Source organism: Oncorhynchus mykiss, chromosome 23 (assembly GCF_057628025.1).
Source record: "Oncorhynchus mykiss isolate SJ-2025 chromosome 23, ASM5762802v1, whole genome shotgun sequence".
Classification (NCBI taxonomy): Eukaryota; Metazoa; Chordata; class Actinopteri; order Salmoniformes; family Salmonidae; genus Oncorhynchus; species Oncorhynchus mykiss.
The window spans coordinates 30,120,318-30,145,259 of record NC_143044.1 but is presented as its reverse complement, the minus strand read 5'-3'; the positions used below and the strand labels follow the sequence as shown (position 1 = coordinate 30,145,259).

Sequence of the window (24,942 nt, the reverse complement as noted above, 5' to 3'; positions counted from 1 at the left end):
TAAAGATAGGCAGAAACTGCTTCTCCCAAAGAAATCCCCGACAACACTTGTGCGACGTCATGTGATGTTATTCCTCTGGGTTTAGAAACTCTGAACAAATGTTAGCTGCAAGTTGACATTTCAATCACGAAAATAGAATGCCTATTATGACTCAGCACTTGAGTGCGATCAGTGGCACACAATATTGTGAAACATTTTTTATTTGAATGCATATAACCAGATTGTAGGTAAAACCAGAATTGAAAATGTAAGTGCTATCCAGAATCCTTGGGATCCCTACCCTTTTAACCCGTGCATTAGAGACCTCTAACGCCCGTAAACTCCCATTTACCAACATTATACCTTGGAGGTGCCGAATAGGCATTTTTTTTTAGGTTTCTTGTACATTTTTATTTAGACCTTTTTTGGAAGTTCATACCAGTTGTAAAGGGAGTAAATGAAGATTGTTGCTAAGCGAACCCCTATTTGGTGATGAACGAATGTATTTTGATATAACTCTTGCGTAGCTGGTGAATATGATTTGGAATCGGAGCTTTCTGGGTGTTAGAGATCTCTAACCATATACATTAAAACCTAGCGCATAGTGATGCGTCGTTCGCGAACTAAAGTCTCTTTTTGAACAGATATTTTTGGTGAACATCGCGAACTGAATCACATCGGTGAAAGAGCCTTTCATTTGGCTCCCTGATTTGCATACTGCTGCTACCATAGCCGCGGGAAGAAGGGGTGCTGCAACACCCACTGATAAACAAAATATGAAACTAGGCCTTTAGTGCTCATGTATTAGGGAGAAAAATACTTTCCAGCACCCTCCACACCCCCTACTTCCCACGGCTATAGTAGTAGCAGTATGCACAAATAATTCTCTAAAGTGTGAATCCTCACTGCAGAAACAATAGTGGAGAGTGTGTCAATCTGATCCATTGTGCAAGAAAGTGTGCAAAAAAAAAAATCTAATAACTTGGCCAGATAAACATTTATTTGAACAGGAATTTTACCATCTGACAATGGTAGCCTACCTTTTGGTGCTGTACATTGGAGATTTGCCATTTTTTCATAGTTGTATATCGATTTTGAACAAAGAGTCGTTACGGGACAAATGAGCCAGCTTGTTAACATGAACAAAGCCAAATGAGCCGTCTCACCCAAAAGACTCGGAATGCCCATCACTACTAACGCACATATACTGGTTCACCTGACTTGATTTTGGAGGTATGGCAACGTGAGATTACCCTAACCATAACCCGTAACTAAACTCAACCATTTTACATTCAAACATCAATGGAGATGTCCTAATGATCCTGGATAGCAGGGACCAATTGGAAACACTAATAAAAGCAGAGACAGAACATGAAGCGAGACATCCCACTTCTCTTTTTTTCCCCCGAGTTCATATACAAGCAGGGCCGTCAAACTCATTCCACGGAGGGCTGAATATCTGCAGGTTTTTTGTTTTTCCTTTCAATTAAGACCTAGACAACCAGGTGAGGGGAGTTCCTTTACTAATTAGAGACCTTAATTCATAAATCAATTACAGGGTCCGAGTGAAAACCCACAGACACTCAGCCCTCCATGGAAGGAAGTTTGACTGTATATCACGTGTCAATGTAAGTAGACCAGACCCAGCTGCTATTGCATTGGTGTCTATGGGAGAGCCACCCCTTAAACCCCTTAACTAGACTGGAACTGTGACCATTTCTTTCAATGGTAAACGGCATGATATCGTCTTTGAAATAAATAATCAGAGAAAGTATTAAAGACCTCACTCCAATACATAAGTATAAATTTGCATTTAATTTAATTGATGATGGATATAGACTGAGGCTAGATATATACAAATGTTCAACGTCCACACAAGTCAGATACATATTGAACACAGTATAAAATGTGGTGAACATGCAATGGTGAGTCAGGCCAGTATTTGGCACAAGTTTCTTCATGACCTTACAGGCACTTAACTAAAAAATAAATAATAATATTGCCTGTATAGTATTCAGAAATGAAGACATAACAACATTGTTACGTGATTGTAGCACAGCCTCATCTGAGCTTAAATATGTATCCTTATGCAAATGTAAAGTGGCACTTCTCTAAATATAGACAAAACCACAATAAATGTAAGTACCCATTCAACCATCATCGAACAGGACAGGACAGATATACATGTAGGACCTAACCGTTGATCAAAATAATTTTATTTAAACAGCATTTTGTAGTGCCTCAATCCAATGACACTAGCAAAAGCATTTATTAATATACAGTATATTTGTATTTCGAAAAAGAAAAGCACAAAATACAAGAAGTGAAAGAAAAAAGAAAAAAAAGAACAAAACTACAGGTTATACACTAAATAACTTAGGAGATAGAAATATTTTACATACAGTGAGCTCCAAAAGTATTGGGACAGAGACACACTGTTTTGGCTCTGTACTCCATCACTTTGGATCTGAAATTATACAATGACTATGAGGTTAGTGTTTTAATATGAGGGTATTTTATCCATATCAGGTGAACTGTTTAGAGAGTACAGCACTTTTTGTACATGGTCCCATAAAATGGGGGGACAAAGTATTGGGCCAAATTCACTTATGTATTAAAGTAGTCAAAAGTTTAGTATTTGGTCCCATATTCCTAGCACGCAATGATTACATTAAGCTTGTGACTCTACAAACTTGCTGGATGCATTTGCTGTTTGTTTTGGTTGCGTTTCAGATTTTGTACCCAATAGAAATGAATGGTAAATCATGTATTGCGCCATTTTGGAGTCACTATTATTGTAAATAAGAATAGAATGTTTTTGAACACTACATGAATGTGGATACTACCATGTTTACAGATAGTCCTGAATTAATCGAAAAATTATGAATGAGAAAGTTAGATGCACAAATCATACCCCCAAGACATGCTAACCTCTTAGCATTTTTTTGTGGGGGGTAAGATGTGTCTAACCTTTTCATTCATCATTATTCACGATTCATTCAGGACTATCCGTAATCATGGTAGCATCTACATTAATGTAGAAGTGTTTAGAAACACTATGTACTTATTTGCAATAAAAGTGACTCCAAAATGATACAATACATTATTTACCATTAATTTCTATTGGGCACAAAATAATCTGCTAAGAATAAGAAAATACTAAACTTGACTACTTTAATACACATAAGTATGTACAAAACGTGTTGTAATTTCTAAACGGTTCCCCTGCTATGGATGAAAATACCCTCAAATTAAAACTGACAGCCTGCACTAACCTCACAGTCACTGTATCATTTCATTTCCAAAGTGCTGGAGCACAGAGCCAAAACAACAACAAAAATGTCACTGTCCCAATACTTTTGAAGCTCACTGTATTTCAGTGAATTATGAATACGGCACCCTTTGAGCTCAAAGCATGCCTATTGTCTTACAGCTTGACCTTACAGCCAACGCTGAACACAACATTAACCCATCATATTCAATTTGACCTGCCTACATGCACTGGAACGTCCTTTGAAATATCTAGTAGTGTATGATTGTACGTCATGTCCCCAGTGTTGAGCCTAACCAAGTGCATATTTTACAGGAAGGGTAGGTCAAACGTTTTTGCAATATAAAAGAAATGGTAGCTCCCATTCCAGTGCTTTATAATGTGTGTCAAACAGACGAGTCCATACAGTAAGCTAACAAGAGTGCTTGCTGCGGCCAGCAGAGTAGACCCAGCCCATTCAGGTGTAGCAGCAAGAGACTGTAACCTTGCAGAAGGTAGTTCTATTAAATGGCTGTCTGGCGCTTTAATTTCACCTTGCATGTGTCGAGTTGCACCCCCTTGTTTGCTTTAAGCATAATCAGAAACATTCTCAGCATTTTCTGTTTCCAGTGCTCTTCACATTTCGGGTTGCTCAGCAGTAAGGGTCGGCCGTGGCTCAGGAGACTCATAGCGTTGGTGGAAGTTCCGTTTCCTTATTTTCTCAGGAGCTTTCCTCCACAGAACAATCTCCTGGTAATAGAGAGTCAACCAGAGTCAGATTGATCCTCTCAAGTTATTATAAAATGTTCATATTGAGAGAAGATGATTGGTTTCAATAATAATGGCCTAATTCAAACTACTGTAATAATTAACTGCTGTAATGTTTCTGCCAGATACACTGAGTGTACAAAACATTAAGAACACCTGCTCTTTCCATGATGAACTGACCAGGTGAAAGCTATGATCCCTTATTGATGTCACTTGTTAAATCCACTTCAATCAGCCTAGATGAAGGGGAGGAGACCTAGAGACAATTGGAGTCAACATGGGCTAGCATCCCTGTGGAATGCTTTTGACATCTTGTAGAATCCATGCCCTGACAAATTGAGGCTGCTCTAAGGGGAAAAGGGAGGTGTGCAACTCAATATTCGGAAGGTGTTGTTAATGTTTTGTACACTCCGTGTACGACAGACAGGTAGGTAAATGGAGGTTGGCTTTCAGGTTCTGTACCTGTTGTTTGAAGTATCTCCTGTCCTCCTCATCTACCAGCACCAGGTTGAGGAAGTACCGCACAGAGAACTTCTTGTTGACGTCCCTCATGGTGGCTGTGAGGTCGTAGCCAGCTAAAAACAGACGGATGGGAATAGACTCTCCTAAGAGGGAAAGAACAGGCATAAAGAGGATTTTGAAACAAGTTAAATGGCAAATGGCAGAAGAGAGAGATTTCCATGTACACTACAAGTCCTGAAAACATTATGCTGCTTTGGTGGGGTCAAATAACATAAAATAAAATAGATAAAATCATAATATTGGGACATTCACACCAACACCATATTGTGCCCACCTTTCACAGGGGCTCCGTCCATAATCTCATACTTGGCAACAGTCTCCGTCTCAGTAGTTGTGCTAGGACCTGGGAAAGCAATTTCACATGACTAAATACATCTACTTCACACTGTTCTTAAAACAAAAGCCAAGATTACAGGGACAGTTTTAGGTTCACAAAAATTAGAAAAATATGGAATTCAATCATTTAAAATAAAGTATATATATATATATATATATATTTTCTAAAAGCAACACCTTATGCCGTTTAAGTGAACTCTCTCCCCAAGTAAGCATCATCTCACCTATTCCAGTCATCTCTTTCTTGATCAACTGAAGTTCCATGTGCTGGATTTTGATTCTCACAAGAAGGAAGTAGATTTTACCCACAATGACATCTTTCAAGTGGTATCTGAGAAGACAGATTAGGGTCAGGTTGAAATTAAGTTACATTTTTATAATTCTGAATCTGATTAGAGATTTTGACACGCGAATGTGCTACTATGCTATGCTTTTTAAAAGGTGTTTGAATGCATTAATGTCTCATCATGGTATACATCTTACTTGGACTTGTTGTATTCAAACTCTATATGTAGACAGTCTTCAATGCCAACTTCCATCTTGATGGAATTGTTCACATCAGGGTAAGTGGCCAGCTGATGGACAATGAGGTCATACTCTTTCACCAGATCAGACAGTCTCCTCACTATTGTCACTTTGAGGAAATATCTGTAGGAAATAACAATAGGAGTTATGGCTGGCTTACAATGCAAATTAACTTCAAATGACACAGTGCATATATTCATAACAAGGTGGCTGTAGCAATGACAAGAAGCCATCTAATGCAGTTTCACTGATCATCTCAAGCTGTGTGAATAGAATGGTTTGTTTCAGGGACAATGCAGAGAATATCTGGGTATGTATGAGAGAATATTGTGAGCTAACCTCAGTCGGACGTTGGCTCCAACGTAAGACTCATATGGCTTCTCCACCTGCATGAACTCAAAGTCGTAGCTTCGATTCTGAGTCAACTCCCCTGGCAGGGCAAGCTCCTTTACCAGGTTCACAAATTCATGCGTGTTGCTTTTATCACTGAAAAGCTCTGAAAGACAGAGCACAAGTTTAAACACTTATGTTAGGTTCATCACACACAGGAACCTAATATTTCCAATAGGCAAATCTGTTGTACTGAGGGACGCATTAATTTGAACAAATGTATAAATAAGGAAGTATGCCTGAATCTAATAACCTAGATTGTCCTATATTCAGATTTAAACTTTTGTCCTATGATCAGACGTTCAGAGAAAATAGTGTGTTATTTGAAGGCTTCCCTTAAACTTCCTCAGTTGGTTTGACAACATTGAACCCTCAGTAATGGTCAAGGAGTCTTCACAGAAACACTTTGCCACCCGGCCAGGGTCTGTGGTGTGGAGTGTAGTCCACTGTAGTTTTCACATGACAAGCACATGGTTTGCTAAGCCGTTTATCCTAAATGAGACCGACAGTGCACTTTGTTTGTGAACCAATAAACAACGCATGGCTGGTGTTTGAGGTGGTGCGCTGCTGCAAGGTTATAATATCAAAATATAAAATCAACATAAACTCACCAATCTGCCCAACAAACTCAATTCGAATCCCTTGGTGTTCTAGTCTCTTGCCTGTCTGCCTCACATTGAGATTCACCTTAAAAAGAAAACAAACAAGTTGTCGGGTATTGGCATAGGTGATGGGAAGTTTGGCTCTTTTTACTGTCTCTGATCTTTTCGACTCGTTCAGTCAAAAGAACAAATCTTGACTCATTTATGTTCATTTGAGTCAGAGCATGCAGGACCCCACACCTGCTAACAATGAACTGAAAACATGAAAGTCAATCTTCTACAAGCCTCTCCTTCACATGTTGTTCACCGTAGGGGGTTTATTGGAGATATAATTTGTGACTGAGGCTTGTAAAAGCGTGCTTTAAACAATGTATACGGAACAAAAATATAAAAACGCAACATTTAACGATTTTACTGATTTACAGTTCATAAAAGTAAATCAGTCAATTTAAATAAATGTATTGGGCCCTATTGATCTATGGATTTCACATGACTGGGCGGGAGCGCAGCCATGGGTGGGCACAGGCCCACCAACTTGGGAGCCAGGCCCACCAACTTGGGAGCCAGGCCCAGCCAATCAGAATTACTTTTTACCCACAAAAGGGCTTTATTACAGACAGAAATATTCCTCAGTTTCATCAGCTGTCTGGGTGGCTGGTCTCAGACGATCCCGCAGGTGATGAAGACAAATGCGGAGGTCCTAGGCTGGCGTGGTTACACGTGGTCTGCCGTTTTGAGGCCAATTGGAGATACTGGCAAATTCTCTAAAACGACGTTGGAGGTGGCATATGGTAGAGAAATTAACAAATTCTCTTGCATCAGAGTGGCCTTTTATTTTACCCAGCACAAGGTGCACGTGTAATGATCATGCCGTTTAATCAGCTTCTTGATATGTCACACCTGTCAGGTGGATGGATTATCTTGACAAAAGAGAAATGCTCACTAACAGGGATGTAAACAAATTTGTGCACATAATTTGAGAGAAATAAGCTTTTGTGCGTATGGAAAATCTCCAGGATTTTTATTTCAGCTCATGAAACATGGGACCAACATACATTTGTTGATTGCTAGGCACAGAAATAAGACTATTTCTTGACACATTTGAAACGAGGTCTAGTTGTGGCTGCAACCAGGCAAGATTGTGTACGACTCTTGGCGGAATGCATTGCTTGACTGCCGTGAGGGTGATAAGCAGAATATCGTTTGCAAACTGCAGCCCCCAAAACGATTTGCTCTGGAGTTCGAGTTCGTTGAGCAGAGGCTGTGAATGTTTTGGTTCTATAAAGCTGTGTTCATCATAATATTCAAAAATCAATTCATTGAATTAATTCTTGCACCATGCAATAAATTATCAGTTCTAAACATGTAAAAGCATGGAAACTCAGCAAAAAAAGAAACGTCCCTTTTTCAGGACCCTGTCTTTCAAAGATAATTTGTAAATATCCAAATAACTTCAGTTTCCCATGCTTGTTCAATGAACCATAAACAATTAATGAACATGCACCTGTGGAACGGTCGTTAAGACACTAACAGCTTACAGACAGTAGGTAATTAAGTTATGTAGGTCACAGTTATGTTGGTCACAGTTATGAAAACTTAGGAGGCCTTTCTACTGACTCTGAAAAACACCAAAAGAAAGATGCCCAGGGTCCCTGCTCATCTGGGTGAACGTGCCTTAGGCATGCTGCAAGGAGGCATGAGGACTGCAGATGTGGCCAGGGCAATAAATTGCAATGTGCGTACTGTGAGATGCCTAAGACAGCGCTACAAGGAGACAGGACGGACAGCTGATCGTCCTCGCAGTGGCAGACCACAGGTAACAACACCTGCACAGGATCGGTACATCCAAACACCACACCTGCAGGACAGGTACAGGATGGCAACAACAACATCCCGAGTTACACCAGAAACGCACACTCTCCATCAGTGCTCAGACTGTCCGCAAATAGGCTGAGAGAGGCTGGACTGAGGGCTTGTAGGCCTGTTGTAAGGCAGGTCCTCACCAGACATCACCAGCAACAACGTCGCCTATGGGGCCAACCCCACCGTTGTTGGACCAGACAGGACTGGCAAAAGGTGCTCTTCACTGACAGGTCGCGGTTTTGTCTCACCAGGGATAAACGAGTCACTCAGAAAAACGCATCATGACTCAAGTCAGTAAAAAGAGTTGTTGAAAAATAACGAATCATTTGCGAACTGCACATCATTAATTGGCATAGCACACATTGACATAGGAGGCAGTCCGATGCACAGCATTGATCGCCATCATAATGTCATACCATGTGTGTTTGTCACGGTTTCCATTAACCGGTAATTGCCAGCTTTTGACAACAACAAAAAATATTAATTAAATTGTTGCCGGCCAAATTAACCAGGAGAAAAAACTAAAAGGTTGGCAGACTATCAACGCGTCACCCACCACTTTAAAATGTGAGCTGGAGGCAGTATGCATTTTGAAAACATACTTAATTGTTTGAAACCTGAATGTTGAACTTCATATTATGAGGCATGTCTTACCTTGCTTGAAAATCCGACCATAGAAAGGTGGAGGCATTTCTTTTTTAAAGGCTTCTTAGGCGCCGTGTGAGTTTCAAGATTGAAGAAGCATACAATTTATCCAACCATTTCTACCGATCTGCTTGTCAGTTGTGATTTTCAGATATGCATTTTCTTATAACAGTTTCATTTCAATATTAACATTTTTGTTTCTCAAAATCATTGTCACATGGTTAGTTAAATTGTAATTAAAATATGGGCCTCCAGAGTGGCATAGCGGTCTAAGGCACCGCATTGCAGTGCTAGAGGAGTCACTACAGGCCCGGGTTCGATCCCGGGCTGTATCACAAACGGCCGTGATCGGGAGTCCCACAGGGCGGTGCACAATTGGCCACCCGTCATCCAGGTTAGGGGAGGGTTTGGCCGAGGGTGCTTTACTTGGCTCATCACATTATAGCAACTCCTTGTTGCAGGCCGGGCGGCTGACCTCGGTCATCAGTTGAACGGTGTAACTGGCTTCCGGGTTAAGCGGATGGGTGTTAAGAAGCGTGGTTAGGCGGGTCATGTTTCGGAAGACGCATGACTCAACCTTCGCCTCTTGAGCCAGTTGGGGAGCTGCAGCAATGAGAAACGATCGAAATTGGGAAGAAAAAAGGGGGTAAAATACAAAATAAATAATGAAATATACCATTTAAAAGTCAACTACTGCGAGAGCACCAGCCTCTACCATATGGACACATTGATAGGCTACACTGTGATCACTTGCGGCTAAATAGCCTAAATGAGCGCATGGAAATCAGAGATGGCCAATTCAGCCGTGGGACTATAACTTCCATTGCCAATTAAGTAAAAATACAAAAAGACAACAAATAAAAACAGAATATACTGATCAATTCTGGTTCTTTCAATCACATTAATCTTTCTACTCAGCCGGTCTGCCGCCATTACTATCTGTTTTCACTTGAGCTGTCGCTAGTGAAGTGCAACGTATCAAAATCAATGAACTGGGTCAGGTCCAAAGCGTCTCTAGCGAACTTGCAACATTGTATCAACTAGCCTATTCTGGGCCCTCAGTTTCCTACGACAGTGAGCTTGGGACAGCTTTTTTTACACAAGGGAAAATTTTATGACATTTCCACTGGATATATGGGATCATCAGGTGATGATATTTTGCCCTTTCACACCGAGGCTTGGTGATTATTGAGGGGGAGATGGCAGTGTGGTGCCAGGACAACAACCTCTCCCTCAATATGAGCAAGACAAAGGAGATGATCGTGGACTACAGGAAAAGGCAGGACAAACAGGCCCCCATTAACATCAATGGGGCTGTAATGGTGCGGGTCGAGAGTTAAGTTCCTTGGTGTCCACATCACCAACAATCTATCATGGTCCAAACACACCAAGACAGTTAAGAGGGCACGACAAAACCTTTTCCCCCTCAGGAGACTGAAAAGATTTGGCATGGGTCCCCATATCCTCAAAAGGTTCTACGGCTACACCATCGAGAGCATCCTGACCGGTTGCATCACCGCCTGATATGGCAACGTAAGGAGGGGGCCAAGCTTCCAGCCATCCAGGACCTATATAATAGGCGGTCAGAGGAAAGACCATAAAATTGTCAGAGACTCCAGTCACCCAAGTCATCAACTGTTCTCTCTGCTACCGCACGGCAAGTGATTTCTGCGTGCCAAGTCTAGGACCAAAAGGCTCCTTAACAGATTTAACCCCAAAGCCATAAGACTGCTGAACAATGAATCAAATGGCCACCGGACTATTACATTGACCCCCCCCTCCATTTGTTTTGTACACTGCTGCTACTTGCTGTTTATTATCTATGCATAGTCACTTCACCTCAACCTACATGTACAAATTACCTCTAACCTGTACCCCCGCACACTAACTCAGTACCGGTACCCCCTGTATATAGCCTTGTTATTGTTATGTTAGTGTTACTTTTTATTATTTTTAACTTTAGTTTATTTGGTAAATATTTTCTTAACTCTTCTTGAACTGCACTGTTGGTTAAGGGCTTGTAAGTAAGCATTTCACGGTAAGGTCTAGCAGACCTGTTGTATTCGGCGCATGTGACAAATAAAGTTTGATTTGATTGTTGGAAAGATTTTTCAAATAGGCAAATAGTTCCTCACAGTAGGCCTGTCATTCGCAATGGATGTTAAAAATACAGACTTCATTGACTTACTGTGTGAGGTGAAGAAAAGTACTGAGAAGCTCAGCTTATTAGTGGTGGACGTGGTGACTAAGACAACCAGAAATCAAACATCCCAAAATCAGCACTACAAATTAAACTTTGTCACATGTGCAAAATACAACAGGTGTAGGTAGACCTTACTTACAAGCCCTTAACCAACAGTGTAGTTCAAGAAAGAGTTAAGAAAATATTTACCAAATAAACTAAAGTAAAAAATAAAGAGTATCAATAAAGTGACATTAACGAGGCTATATACAGGGGGTACTGGTACAGAGTCGATGTGCGGGGCTACAGGTTTGTCGAAGTAATTTGTACATGTAGGTAGGGGTGAAGTGACTATGCATAGATAATGAACGACAAGTCGCAGCAGTGTAAAAACAAGGGGGGGTCAATGTCAATAGTCCGGGTGGCCATTTGATTAACTGATCAGAAGTCTTATGGCTTTGGGGTAGAAGCTGTTAAGAAGCCTTTTGGTCCTAGACTTGGCACTCCGTTACCGCGCGATAGAAGAAAGAGCAGTCTATAACTTGGGTGACTGGAGCCTTTGACAATGTATTGGGCTATCCTCTGATGGCCTAGTATATAGGTCCTGGATGGCAGGAAGCTTGGCCCCAGTGCCGTACACACTACCCTCTGTAGTGCCTTACGGTCTGATGCCGAGAAGTTGCCATACCAGGCGGAGATGCAACCGGTAAAGATGCTCTCGATGGTGCAGCTGTAGAACTTTGAGGATCTGAGGACTCATGCCAAATATTTTCAGTCTCCTTAGGGGGAAAGGTGTTGTCATGCCCTCTTCACGACTGTCTTGGTGGGGCGGCAGGTTGCCTAGTGGTTAGAGCGTGAGACTAGTAAACGAAAGTCTGCAAGATCGAATCCCCGAGCTGACAAGGTAAAAATCCGTCGTTCAGCCCCTGAACAAGGCAGTTAACCCACCGTTCCTAGGCCATCATTGAAAATAAGAATTTGTTCTTAACCAACTTGCCTAGTTAAATAAAGGTAAAATAAATAAAAAATGGGTGTGTTTGGACCATGATAGTTTGTTGGCGATACAGACATCAAGGAACTTGAAACTCTCGACCCGCTCCAACCCCGTCGATGTTAATGAGGGCCATTCGGCCTGCCTTTTCCTGTAGTCCACAATAAGCTCCGTTGTCATGCTCACATTGAGGGAGGTTGTTGTCCTCTCTATGTTGTGTCATCAGGAAACTTAATGATGGTGTTGGAGTTGTGTTTGGCCACAAGGACGAGTACAGGAGGGGACTAAGCACGTACCCCTGACGGGCCCCAGTGTTGAGGATCAGCGTGTCAGACGTGTTGTTGCCTACCCTTACCACCTGGGGTGCGGCCCGTCAGGAAGTCCAGGATCCAATTGCAGAGGGAGGTGTTTAGTTCCAGGGTCTTTAGCTTAGTGATGAGATTTGTGGGCACTACGGTGTTGAATGCTGAGCTGTAGTCAATGAACAGCATTCTCACGTAGGCGTTCCTTTTGTCCATGTGGAATAGAGGAATGTGGCGTGAGATTGAGTCATCTGCGGATCTGTTGGGGCGGTATGCGAATTGGAGTGGGTCTAGGGAAGTGGTTCCCAACTTTTTATAGTCCCGTACCTCTTCAAACATTCAACCTAAAGCTGCGTACCCCCTCTACCACCAGGGTCAGGGCACTCTCAATTGTTGTTTTTTTGCCATCATTGTAAGCCTGCCACACACACACACACACACACACACACTATACGATAAGTTTATTAAGCATAAGAATGAGTGAGAGTTTGTCACTTCCCATTAGCCGGATTGTGACAAAGAGCTCTTATAGGACCAGGGCACAAATAATAATAAGTCAATAATTTTGACTTATTTTGCCATCTTACATATAAAACCTTATTTGTTCATCAAAAATGGTGAATAACTTACCACAGGTTAATGAGAAAGGTGTGCTTGAAAGGATGCACATAACTCTGCAATGTTGGGTTGTATTGGAGAGAGTCTCAGTCTTAAATCATTTTCCACACACAGTCTGTGCCTGTATTTAGTTTTAATGCTAGTGAGGGCCGAGAATCCACTCTCACATACAGTGGGGAGAACAAGTATTTGATACACTGCCGAATTTGCAGGTTTTCCTACTTACAAAGCTTGTAGAGGTCAGTAATTTCTATCATAGGTACACTTCAACTGTGAGAGACGGAATCTAAAACAAAAATCCCGAAAATCACATTGTATGATTTTTTTAAGTAATTAATTTGCATTTTATTGCATGACCTAAGTATTTGATACATCAGAAAAACAGAACTTAATATTTGGTACAGAAACCTTTGTTTATATTTACAGAGATCATACGTTTCCTCTAGTTCTTTACCAGGTTTGCACACACTGCAGCAGGGATTTTGGCCCACTCCTCCATACAGACTTTCTCCATATCCTACAGGTTTCAAGGCTGTCGCTGGGCAATACGGACTTTCAGCTCCCTCCAAAGATTTTCTATTGGGTTCAGGTCTGGAGACTGGCTAGGACCTTTCAGATACTTCTTACGGAGCCACTCCTTAGTTGCCCTGGCTGTGTGTTTCGGGTCGTTGTCATGCTGGAAGACCCAGCCACGACCCATCTTCAATGCTCTTACTGAGGGAAGGAGGTTGTTGTCTCGCGATACATGGCCCCATCCATCCTCCCCTCAATACGGTGCAGTCGTCCTGTCCCATTTGCAGAAAAGCAACCCCAAAGAATGATGTTTCCACCTCCAAGCTTCACGGTAGGGATGGTGTTCTTGGGGGTTGTACTCATCCTTCTTCTTCCTCCAAACACGGCGTGTGGAGTTTAGACCAAAAAGCTATATTTTTGTCTCATCAGACCACATGACCTTCTCTCATTCCTCCTCAAGATCATCAAGATGGTCATTGGCAAACTTCAGACGGGCCTGGACATGCGCTGGCTTGAGCAGGGGGACCTAGCGTTCACTGCAGGATTTTAATCCATGACGGCGTAGTGTGTTACTAATGGTTTTCTTTGAGACTGTGGTCCCAGCTCTCTTCAGGTTATTGACCAGGCCCTGCCGTGTAGTTCTGGGCTGATCCCTCACCTTCCTCATGATCATTGATGCCCCACGAGGTGAGATCTTGCATGGAGCCCCAGACCGAGGGTGATTGACTGTCATCTTGAACTTCCATATTCTAATAATTGCACCAACAGTTGTTGCCTTCTCATCAAGCTGCTTGCCTATTGTCCTGTAGCCCATCCCAGCCTTGTGCAGATCTACAATTTTATCCCTGATGTCCTTACACAGCTCTCTGGTCTTGGCCATTGTGGAGAGGTTGGAGTCTGTTGATTGAGTGTGTGGACAGGTGTCTTTTATTCAGGTAACGAGTTCAAACAGGTGCAGTTAATACAGGTGATGCGTGGAGAACAGGAGGGCTTCTTAAACAAAAACTAACAGGTCTGTGAGAGACGGAATTCTTACTGGTTGGTAGGTGATCAAATACTTATGTCATGCAATAAAATGCAAATTAATTACTTAAAAATCATACAATGTGATTTTCTGGATTTTTGTTTTAGATTCCGTCTCTCACAGTTGAAGTGTACCTATGATAAAAAAAATACAGACCTCTACATGATTTGTAAGTAGGAAAACCTGCAAAATCGGCAGTGTATTAAATACTTGTTCTCCCCACTGTAGGTACGTGGTTGCAAAGGGCATCAGTGTCTTAACAGCGCGATTTGCCAAGACAGGATACTCTGAGCGCAGCCCAATCCAGAAACATGTCAGTGGCTTCTGATTCAATTCAATTTTCACAGAACCGCTTGCTGCAATTTCGATGAGGCTCTTTTGTTCAGATATCGGTAAGTGGACAGGAGGCAGGGCATGAAAGGGATATCGAATCCAGTTGTTTGTGTCATCCGTTTCAGGAAAGTACCTGAGTAATTGCACTCCCAACTCACTCAGGTGCTTCGCTATATCACATTTGACATTGTCCCTAAGCTTGAGTTAATTTGCACACAAAACAAATCATACAATGATGGAAAGACCTGTGTGTTGTCCTTGTTAATGCAGACATAGAGCTACAACTTCTTAAATCATAGCCTCAATTTTGTCCCGCACATTGAATATAGTTGCGCAGAGTCCCTGTAATCCTAGATTCAGATCATTCAGGTGAGAAAAAAACATCACCCAGATAGGCCAGTCGTGTGAGAAACTCGTCATCATGCAAGCGGTCAGACAAGTGAAAATAATGGTCAGTAAAGAAAACTTTAAGCTTGTCTCTCAGTTAAAAAAAACGTGTCAATACTTTGCCCCTTGATAACCAGCGCACTTCTGTATGTTGTAAAGTGTTACATGGTCGCTGCCCATATCATTGCATAGTGCAGAAAATACACGAGAGTTCAAGGGCCTTGCTTTAACAAAGTTAAGCATTTTCACTGTAGTGCCCAAAACATCTTTGAAGATGTCAGGCATTCCTTTGGCAGCAAGAGCTTCTCGGTGGATGCTGCAGTGTACCCAAGTGGCGTAGGGAGCAACTGCTTGCACACGCGATACCTCTACTTGTCATGGCTTTTGCGCCATCAGTACAGATACCAACACATCTTGACCACCAAAGTCCATTTGATGTCACAAAGCTGTCCAATATTTTAAAAATATCCTCTCCTGTTGTCCTGGTTTCCAGTGGCTTGCAGAAGAGGATGTCTTCCTTAATTGACCCCCTATAAACGTAATGGACATATACCAGGAGCTGGGCCAAGCCCACCACGTCTGTTGACTCATCCAGCTGTAACGTATAGAATTCACTGGCTTGTATGCAAAGCAGTAATTGTTTCTCCTGCCATGTCACAGATGCGTCGTGAAAGTGTTGTTTGATGTAGGCATTGTCTGTATAGTTTTTTGGGCCTTTTTCCCCAGCCATATCTGCAGCAGCAGGAAGAAGAATTAAGTCCTCCACAATAGTATGGGGCTTGCCTGTCTAAGCCACTCGGTAGCTCACCATATAAGACGCTTCCAGATCCTTTTTATTAATGATATGTTTCTTTTATACATGTCTTACTACTCTGAAGTATTTTTCTTGCTCAAAAAACTCCTGTGAATTATTTTGGAAATTGTTTTGTTTCTAAATGTCCGTGCAAGAGTGAAGATTTCATTGAGTTGTGAGATAGTACTTTTGCACATATAACACACTGTGGCTGAGGAAAGTCACTACTCCCAATATAAGTGAACCCCAAATCAATGTAGTTCTCATCATATTTGCGCCTCTTCAATGGTCCAATGTCCCTGTCTGTTTTTCGGTGCTTTCCCGGGTAAGGGGGCAGTAGCTCTTAGACTGCATCAGATTCACAACTGTCAGTGTCCATGCTAGCTGGGCTAACAACAAATGTAGAATTACTGATGCTAGCATTGGATGTGCTCGTGGAAGCAGAACAACTTGTGTCGTCGACAGGTGCAGGTGTAGTACTGCTGGTAGTAGCAGTACTACCAGTAGAGCTGGTATGTGTGTTTATGGGCCTTACTTTTTTTTTTATACCATTTATACATTTTCTAGCAAACGGAATGAGAAGCAGCTACGTTTGGCTACATACATTAGTGGAATTCCCGGGATAGAGTAACGGTTAATGTGATTGGATGTTAATTACCAAAATGTATAGCCGTGTTGGAAAATATAAATGGACTGCTTGAAAACATGGAGAAAAAAAAACTTTTATTTGGCGTACCCCCGATGGCATTGCGCGAACGTTCCCTTTGTAGTCCGTAACAATTTTCAAGCCCTGCCACATCCGACGAGCCTCAGAGCCAGTGTAGAAGGATTCAATCTTAGTCCTGTATTGACGCTTTGCCTATTTAATGGTTTGTTTGAGGGCATAGCGGGAATTCTTATAAGCGTCCGGATTAGTGTTCTGCTTCTTGAAAGCAGCATCTCTAGCCTTTAGCTCAATGTGCATGTTGCCTGTAATCAATACATGGCTTCTGGTTGGGATATGTGCGTACAGTCACTGTGGGGACGACGTCGTCGATGCACTTACTGTTGAAGCCGATGACTGAGGTGGTATTATACTCAATGCCATTGGAGGAATCGTGGAACATATTCCAGGCTGTGCTACCAAAACAGTCCTGTAGTTTAGCATGCATATGACTATGCATATGACATTACTATGCATATAATTGACAGCTTTGGAAAGAAAACACTCTGACATTTCCAAATCTGCAAAGATATTGTCTGTGAGTGCCACAGAACTGATGCTACAGGCAAAACCAAGATGAAATTTCAAACAGGAAGTACCCCCAGATTTTGAAGGCGCTGTGTTTCAATGAGTCCTTATATGGGTCACGAATGAGCTTAGACTTTCTGTCGTTTCCCCATAGTGTCGACAGCATTGTGACGTATTTGTAGGCATATCATTGGAAGATTGACCATAAGAAACTACATTTACCAGGTGGCCGCTTGGTGTCCTCCGTCGCAATTATTGCGTAATCTCCAGCTGCATGTATTTTTCTGTTTGCTTCCGAGGAGAAACCCAACTGCCACAAATGATTTATCATCGAATAGATATGTGAAAACACCTTGAGGATTGATTCTAAACAACGTTTGCCATGTTTCTGTCGATATTATGGAGTTAATTTGGAAAAAAGTTTGGCGTTGTAATGACTGAATTTTCGTTTTTTTTTCTTAGCCAAACGTGATGAACAAAACGGAGCGATTTCTCCTTCACAAATAATCTTTTTGGAAAAAAATAACATTTGCTATCTAACTGAGAGTCTCCTCATTGAAAACATCCGAAGTTCTTCAAAGTAAATAATTTGATTTGAATGCTTTTCTTGTTTTTGTGAAAATGTTGCCTGCTGAATGCTAGGCTTAATGCTATGCTAGCTATCAATACTCTTACACAAATGCTTGTGTAGCTATGGTTGAAAAGCATATTTAGAAAATCTGAGATGACAGTGTTGTTAACAAAAGGCTAAGCTTGTGAGTCAATATATTTCTTTCATTTCATTTGCGATTTTCATGAATAGTTAACGTTGCGTTATGGTAATGAGCTTGAGGTTATGATTACGCTCCCGGATACGGGTTTGCGCGACGCTAGAGGTTAAGAAAAGATGGAGAAAAAGGGGACGGAGGTCAGGCTGCCTTCTGAGAATTCGTAGGCGAGTGAGTAAACCTCCACTGCCATTCGTTCTATTGGCCAACGTACAATCATTGGAGAACAAAATGGATGACCTACGATCAAGATTATCCTACTAAAGGGACATTAAAAACTGTAATATCTTATGTTTCATCGAGTCGTGGCTGAACGACGACACGGTTAATATAGAGCTGGCGTTATTTTCCATGCATCGGCAGGACAGAGAAGCTACGTCTGGTAAGATGAGGGGTGGGGGTGTGTGTCTATCTGTCAATAATAGCTGGTGCGTGATGTCTAATATTAAAGAAGTCTTGAGGTATTGCTTACCTGAGGTAGAGTACCTTATGATAATCTGTTGACCACACTATCTACCAAGAGAGTTCTCATCCATATTATTCATAGCCGACTATATATTTCCTAGATTTCCGTATTTTGGCAAATGTTTGACAATGTCCTAACGGAAACCCTAATGTGCGTGTGTGCAATGCTCACCTTCCCAGAGACCGATTCTCCGTCATAAAATAAATAGTTATTCTCCACTTTCCCATCCTCTGTCTTGAGTTCTGCTTTCTTCCTAGTCTCTGCATCATTGAGTAGGACATCAATTTCACACACAGGACCAAATAAACCACCCAGGAAACTCTGAAAAACAGGAAGAATTTACAATAAACTCAAAGGCAAATATAATCAGAAATAACTCTCTCAATAATGGACTAAAGGAGCTTAACATTACTCCTTAGTCCAAGGGCGTTACATGTTCTACTTGAAGGTTGAATTGACTTTGGAAGCCAAAACAGCCAAATACTCCAACTAAACAAGAATCAATTCTCTAGAAATATAAATCCCTCTACTTTCATACTACATGAAAATAATTTCACAAATACAAAATACACACTAACTGTACACTGTTTAAACCCGTTTTAACACAGTCCTGGTAGAGTCCATGTGCAGGGGTACCGGTTAGTCAAGGTAATTGAGGTAATATTTACATGAAGGTAGGGGTAAAGTGGCTATACATAGATAATAAACAGCTTGACACCTAAAACCGTCAAACTTTTACAGATGCACAATTGAGAGCAACCTGTTTGGCTGTATCACCACCTGGTATGGCAACTGCAACACCCGCAACCGCAGGGCTCTCCAGTTGGTGGTGCGGTCTGCCAAACGCATCACCGGGGGCAAACTACCTGCCCTCCAGGACACCTACAGCACCCAATGTCACAGGAAAGCCAAAAAGACCATCAAGGACAACAACCACTTGAGCCACTGCCTGTTCACCCTGCTATCATGCAGAAGGCGAGTTCAGTACAGGTGCATCAAAGCTGGGACCGAGAGACTGAAAAACAGCTTCCATCTCAAGGGTAAATAGCCATCACTAGCAAACTAGAAGCTGCTGCCCTATATACATAGACTTGCAATCACTTTAATAATGGAACACTAGTCACTGTAATAATGTTTACATATTTTGCATTACTCATCTCATATGTACAGTTGAAGTCGGAAGTTTACATACACCTTGCCAAATACATTTAAACTCAGTTTTTCACAATTCCTGACATTTAATCCTAGTACAAATTCCCTATCTTAGGTCAGTTAGGATCACCATTTTATTTTAAGAATGTGAAATGTAAGAATAATAGTAGAGAGAATGATTTATTTCATCACATTTCCATGGTGGGTCAGAAGTTTACATACACTCAATTAGTATTTGGTAGCAATGCCTTTAAATTGTTTAACTTGGGTCAAACATTTCGGGTAGCCTTCCAAAAGCTTCCCACAATAAGTTAGATGAATTTTGGCCCATTCCGCCTGACAGAGCTGGTGTAACTGAGTCAGGGCTCCTTGCTCGCACATGCTTTTTCAGTTTCGCCCACAAATTTTCTATAGGATTGAGGTCAGGGCTTTGTGATGGCCACTCCAAGGACTTTGTTGTCCTTAAGCCATTTTGCCACAACTTTGGAAGTATGCTTGGGGTCATTGTCCATTTGGAAAACCCATTTGCGACCAAGCTTTAACTTCCTGACTGATGTGGATATTAAAGCAACATCAAGACATAATTTCTCTCTCATGAAGCCATCTATTTTGTGAAGTGCACCAGTCCCTCCTGCAGCAAAGCACCCCCACAACATGATGCTGCCACCCCTGTGCTTCACGGTTGGGATGGTGTTCTTCGGCTTGCAAGCCTCACCCTTTTTCCTCCAAACATAACGATGGTCATTATGGCTAAACAGTTCTATTTTTGTTTCATCAGACCAGAGGACATTTCTCCAAAAAGTATGATATTTGTCCCCAAGTGCAGTTGCAAACGGTAGTCTGGCTTCTTTTATGGCGGTTTTGGAGCAGTGGCTTCTTCCTTGCTGAGCGGCCTTTTAGGTTAATGTTGACATAGGACTCGTTTTACTGTGGAAAAAGATACTTTTGTACTTGTTTCCGCCAGCATCTTCACAAAGTCCTTTGCTGTTGTTCTGGGATTGATTTGCACTTTTCGCACCAAAGTACGTTTATCTCTAGGAGACAGAACACGTCTCCTTCCTGAGCAGTATGACGGCTGTGTGGTCCCATGATGTTTACACTTGCATACTATTGTTTGTACAGATGATCGTGGTACCGTCAGGCATTTGGAAATTGCTCCCAAGGATGAACCAGACTTGTGGAGGTCAAAAAAAAAAAAAACTGAGGTCTTGGCTTTTGATTTTCCGATGATGTCAAGCAAAGAGGCACTGAGTTTGAAGGTAGGCCTTGAAATACATTCACAGGTACACCTCCAATTGACTCAAATGATGTCAATTAGCCTATCAGAAGCTTCTAATGCCATGACATCATATTCTGGAATCTTCCAAGCTGGTTAAAAGCACAGTCAACTTAGTGTATGTAAACTTATGACCCACTGGAATTGTGATACAGTGAATTATAAGTGAAATATTCTGTCTGTAAAAAATCGTTGGAAAAATTACTTGTGTCATGCACAAAGTAGATGTCGTAACCGACTTGCCAAAACTATAGTTTGTTAACAAGAAATGTGTGGAGTGGTTGAAAAAATAGTTTTAATAACTCCAACCTAAGGGTATGTAAACTTCCGACTTCAACTGTATATACTGTATTCTATTCTGCTGTATCTTAGTCTATGCCGCTCTGACATTTCTCATCCAGATATTTATATTAGAGGTCGACCGATTAATCGGAATGGCTGATTAATTAGGGCCGATTTCAAGTTTTCATAACAATCGGTAATTGTTATTTTTGGATGCCGACTTTGATATATATTTTTTTACACCTTTATTTAACTTGGCAAGTCAGTTAAGAACACATTCTTATTTTCAATGACGGCCTAGGAACGGTGGGTTAACTGCCTTGTTCAGGGGCAGAACGACAGATTTTTACCTTGTCAGCTCAGGGATTCAATCTTGCAACCTTACGGTTAACTAGTCCAACGCTCTAACCACCTGCCTCACGAGGAGCCTGCCTGTTACGCGAATGCAGTAAGAAGCCGAGGTAAGTTGCTAGCTAGCATTAAACTTATCTTATAAAACACAAACAATCATAATCACTAGTTATAACTACACATGGTTGATGATATTACTAGTTTATCTAGCATGTCCTGCATTGCATATAATCGATGCGGTGCGAATTCGCGAAAAAGGACTGTCGTTGCTCCAACGTGTACCTAACCATAAACATCAATGCCTTTCTTAAAATCAATTCACAGAAGTATATATTTTTAAACCTGCATATTTAGCTAAAAGAAATCCAGGTTAGCAGGCAATATTAACCAGGTGAAATTGTGTCACTTCTCTTGCGTTCATTGCACGCAGGGTCAGGGTATATGCAACAGTTTGGACCGCCTGGCTCATTGCGAACTAATTTGCCAGAATTTTACGTAATTGTGACATAACATTGAAGGTTGTGCAATGTAACAGCAATATTTAGACTTAGGGATGCCACCCATTAGACAAAATACAGAACGGTTCCGTATTTCACTGAAAGAATAAACGTTTTGTTTTCTAAATGATAGTTTCCGGATTTGACCATATTAATGATCTAAGGCTCTTATTTCTGTGTGTTATGTTATAATTAAGTCTATGATTTGATAGAGCGGTCTGACTGAGCGATGGTAGGCACCAGCAGGTTCGTAAGCATTCATTCAAACAGCACTTTCGTGCATTTTCCCAGTAGCTCTTCGCAATGCTTCAAGCATTGCGCTGTTTATGACTTCAAACCTATCAACTCCCGAGATTTGGCTGGTGTAACCGATGTGAAATGGCTAGCTAGTTAGCGGGGTGAGCGCTAATAGCGTTTCAAACGTCACTCGCTCTGAGACTTGGAAGTAGTTGTTCCCCTTACTCTGCATGGGTAACGCTGCTTAGAGGGTGGCTGTTGTCGATGTGTTCCTGGTTCGAGCCCAGGTAGCGGCGAGGAGAGGGGTGGAAGCTATACTGTTACACTGGCAATACTAAAGTGCCTACAAGAACATCCAATAGTCAAAGATATATGAAATACAAATCGTATAGAGAGAAATAGTCCTATAATTCCTATAATAACTACAACCTAAAACTTCTTACCTGGGAATATTGAAGACTCATGTTAAAAGGAACCACCAGCTTTCATATGTTCTCATGTTCTGAGCAAGGAACTTAAACATTAGCTTTCTTACATGGCACATATTGCACTTTTACTTTCCTCTCCAACACTTTTTTGCATTATTTAAACCAAATTGAACATGTTTCATTATTTATTTGAGGCTAAATTGATTTAATTGATGTATTATATTAAGTTAAAATAAGTGTTCATTCAGTATTGTTGTAATTATCATTATTACAAATAAATAAATAAAAATCGGCCAATTTAATTGCTATTGGCTTTTTTTGGTCCTCCAATAATCGGTATCAGTGTTAAAATCATAATCGGTCGGCCTCTAATTTATATATTCTTAATTCCATTCCTTACTTTAGATTAATGTAGTGTGTGTATTGAGAAATTGTTAGATATTACTGCACTGTTGGAGCTAAAAACACAAGCATTTCACTACATGTGCAATAACATCTTCTATGTATGTGACCAATAAAATTTGATTTGAGAGTAGCATCAGCTTATGTGAAGAGTGTGAAGGAATGTGAATGTATACGTATGTGGCGTAAATATGCATGCATATGTGTGCGTTTTGTGTGTGTGTTGGAGTGTCAGTGTAGTATGTGTGAGTGTGCGGTTAGAGTCCAGTGTGTACATTGAGCCTGTGCAAGAGAGTCAGTGCAAAGAAAATAAGCCTGGGTAGCCATTTGATTTACTGGTCAGCAGTCTTATTGCTTGGGGGGGGGGGGGGGGGGGGGGGGTCTGTCATCTGTCATTCGCATTGAAAGCAAGTTTAAGAAACTGTCTATCTGTTCTGTGTGTGCTATTTCTATGCTTCCCCGTCAAGTTTTGTTTTTGCGTATTTTACTTTCGGGTTTGTACACCAGCTTCAAACAGCTGAAAATACAATATTTTTGGATATGGAAAATATATTTCACAACGTTTTACAATTACTCTCTACACTATACTTGGCTTGTTTTGTCACAAACTGAAATTAGGCGAACTATTAGAATGTTTTCGCAACCAGGAAATGGCGGAGCTATTTTTAAAAATAGTTTCTGCAAGAACTACCCCAGTAGGTACCGAGTCAGATATATTTCCCATGGGGCTACGTTAAGTTATGGGACTTTGATAATTACTTAGCTAGCTAACAGATGGGTGTTTTGGCTAGTTAGCTAAATTACATAATGTCATGAAACATGACATTGTGAAGACTAATTCCGTTAGAAGTGCCATGGGCTAAAGGCAAATCGCACGCTTGACAGCTAACGTTCAGCAGTCAACATTTCTCGTGACGTCCAGACAAGACGATGAGCCAGTAACTAGTTAACATTCGCCATCTAGCTAATGCTTTATGTGTAACTAAATGTTCAGCTTGCGGGGATAATAGTTACAGTGGGAAACGAGATAACCGCCACTCTAGCCAATTGCCACGAATCAAAACTATCTACCAATTTAGGAAGAACAGTGGGGTTCCAGCCAGGGCCTCCGACCTGTGCTGATAACGTTATACTAGACTAGCTAGCCGTTAGCCAAGAAATATAAGAAAAAATAACGAAAGGGCCAGAGGATGACAATACCTTGGCTTTAGTACATCTCTATTTATGTATAAGTTAAATAGTTACGTGCTACTTCTTCTTTCATTTTGAACTCACCATTTCAGCTGTTTAAACAGTTGTAGACAGCTATCTAGCCTCCGTGTTGCTAATTCCTGTGACGATACAAACGAGAGGAGCAGTAATAGTGGCAACACAGAAATTTCAAAATAAAAGTCCCGTGTCTAGTCATATCATTTTTTTTTGCTCAGGACCAGGACAGCAACCTCTCCCTCAATGTCAGTAAAAACAAAGCAGCTGATCGTGGACTACAGGAAACGGAGGGCCGAGCACGCCCCCATTCACATCGATGGGGCTGTGGTGGAGCGGGTCAAGAGCTTCAAGTTCCTCGGTGTCCACAACACTAAGGATCTATCAAAAACTGTGTTTTCTTTGTATTTTTTCCCCATCATCTTTGAAATGCAAGAGAAAGGCAAAAATGTATTATTCCAGCCCAGGTGCAATATAGATTTTGTCCACTAGATGGCATCAGTGTATGTGCTAAGTTTTAGACTGATCCAATGAGTCATTAAATTTCTGTTCAAAATGTTGTGCTATTATTTCACTGTAATAGCTACTGTAAATTGGACAGTGCAGATTGATTAACAAGAATTT

General features: G+C 41.3%; 1 protein-coding gene across 2 annotated transcripts; it reads right to left on the bottom strand.

Annotated features, from left to right (window-relative positions):
* Positions 1-1,775: 1,775 nt before the first annotated feature.
* vps26a (VPS26, retromer complex component A) lies at positions 1,776-24,587 on the bottom strand. 2 transcript variants are annotated; one of them, XM_021580979.3, is made up of 9 exons: positions 24,388-24,587; positions 18,659-18,808; positions 6,382-6,457; positions 5,720-5,876; positions 5,339-5,503; positions 5,080-5,186; positions 4,794-4,862; positions 4,460-4,602; positions 1,776-3,979 (listed from the first exon to the last, which is right to left on the bottom strand). In XM_021580979.3, the coding sequence occupies exons 1-9, from the start codon at positions 24,388-24,390 to the stop codon at positions 3,866-3,868; spliced, it is 984 nt and encodes a 327-aa protein (XP_021436654.1). In that variant the 5' UTR covers positions 24,391-24,587; the 3' UTR covers positions 1,776-3,865. The 2 variants fall into 2 exon arrangements, with proteins under 2 accessions (XP_021436654.1, XP_090073380.1); XM_090217254.1 differs by having other exon boundaries at positions 5,720-6,262; positions 24,388-24,569.
* Positions 24,588-24,942: the final 355 nt, after the last annotated feature.

What these genes read in the sequence shown, in the direction of transcription:
- vps26a (XM_021580979.3), bottom strand. An exon ending in GAAAGAGATGACTGGAATAG is followed by an intron (nt 4,863 to 5,079) that starts GTGAGATGATGC and finishes TTGCTTTCCCAG; the next exon opens with GTCCTAGCACAACTACTGAG. An exon ending in GGAGATACTTCAAACAACAG is followed by an intron (nt 3,980 to 4,459) that starts GTACAGAACCTG and finishes CTCTATTACCAG; the next exon opens with GAGATTGTTCTGTGGAGGAA.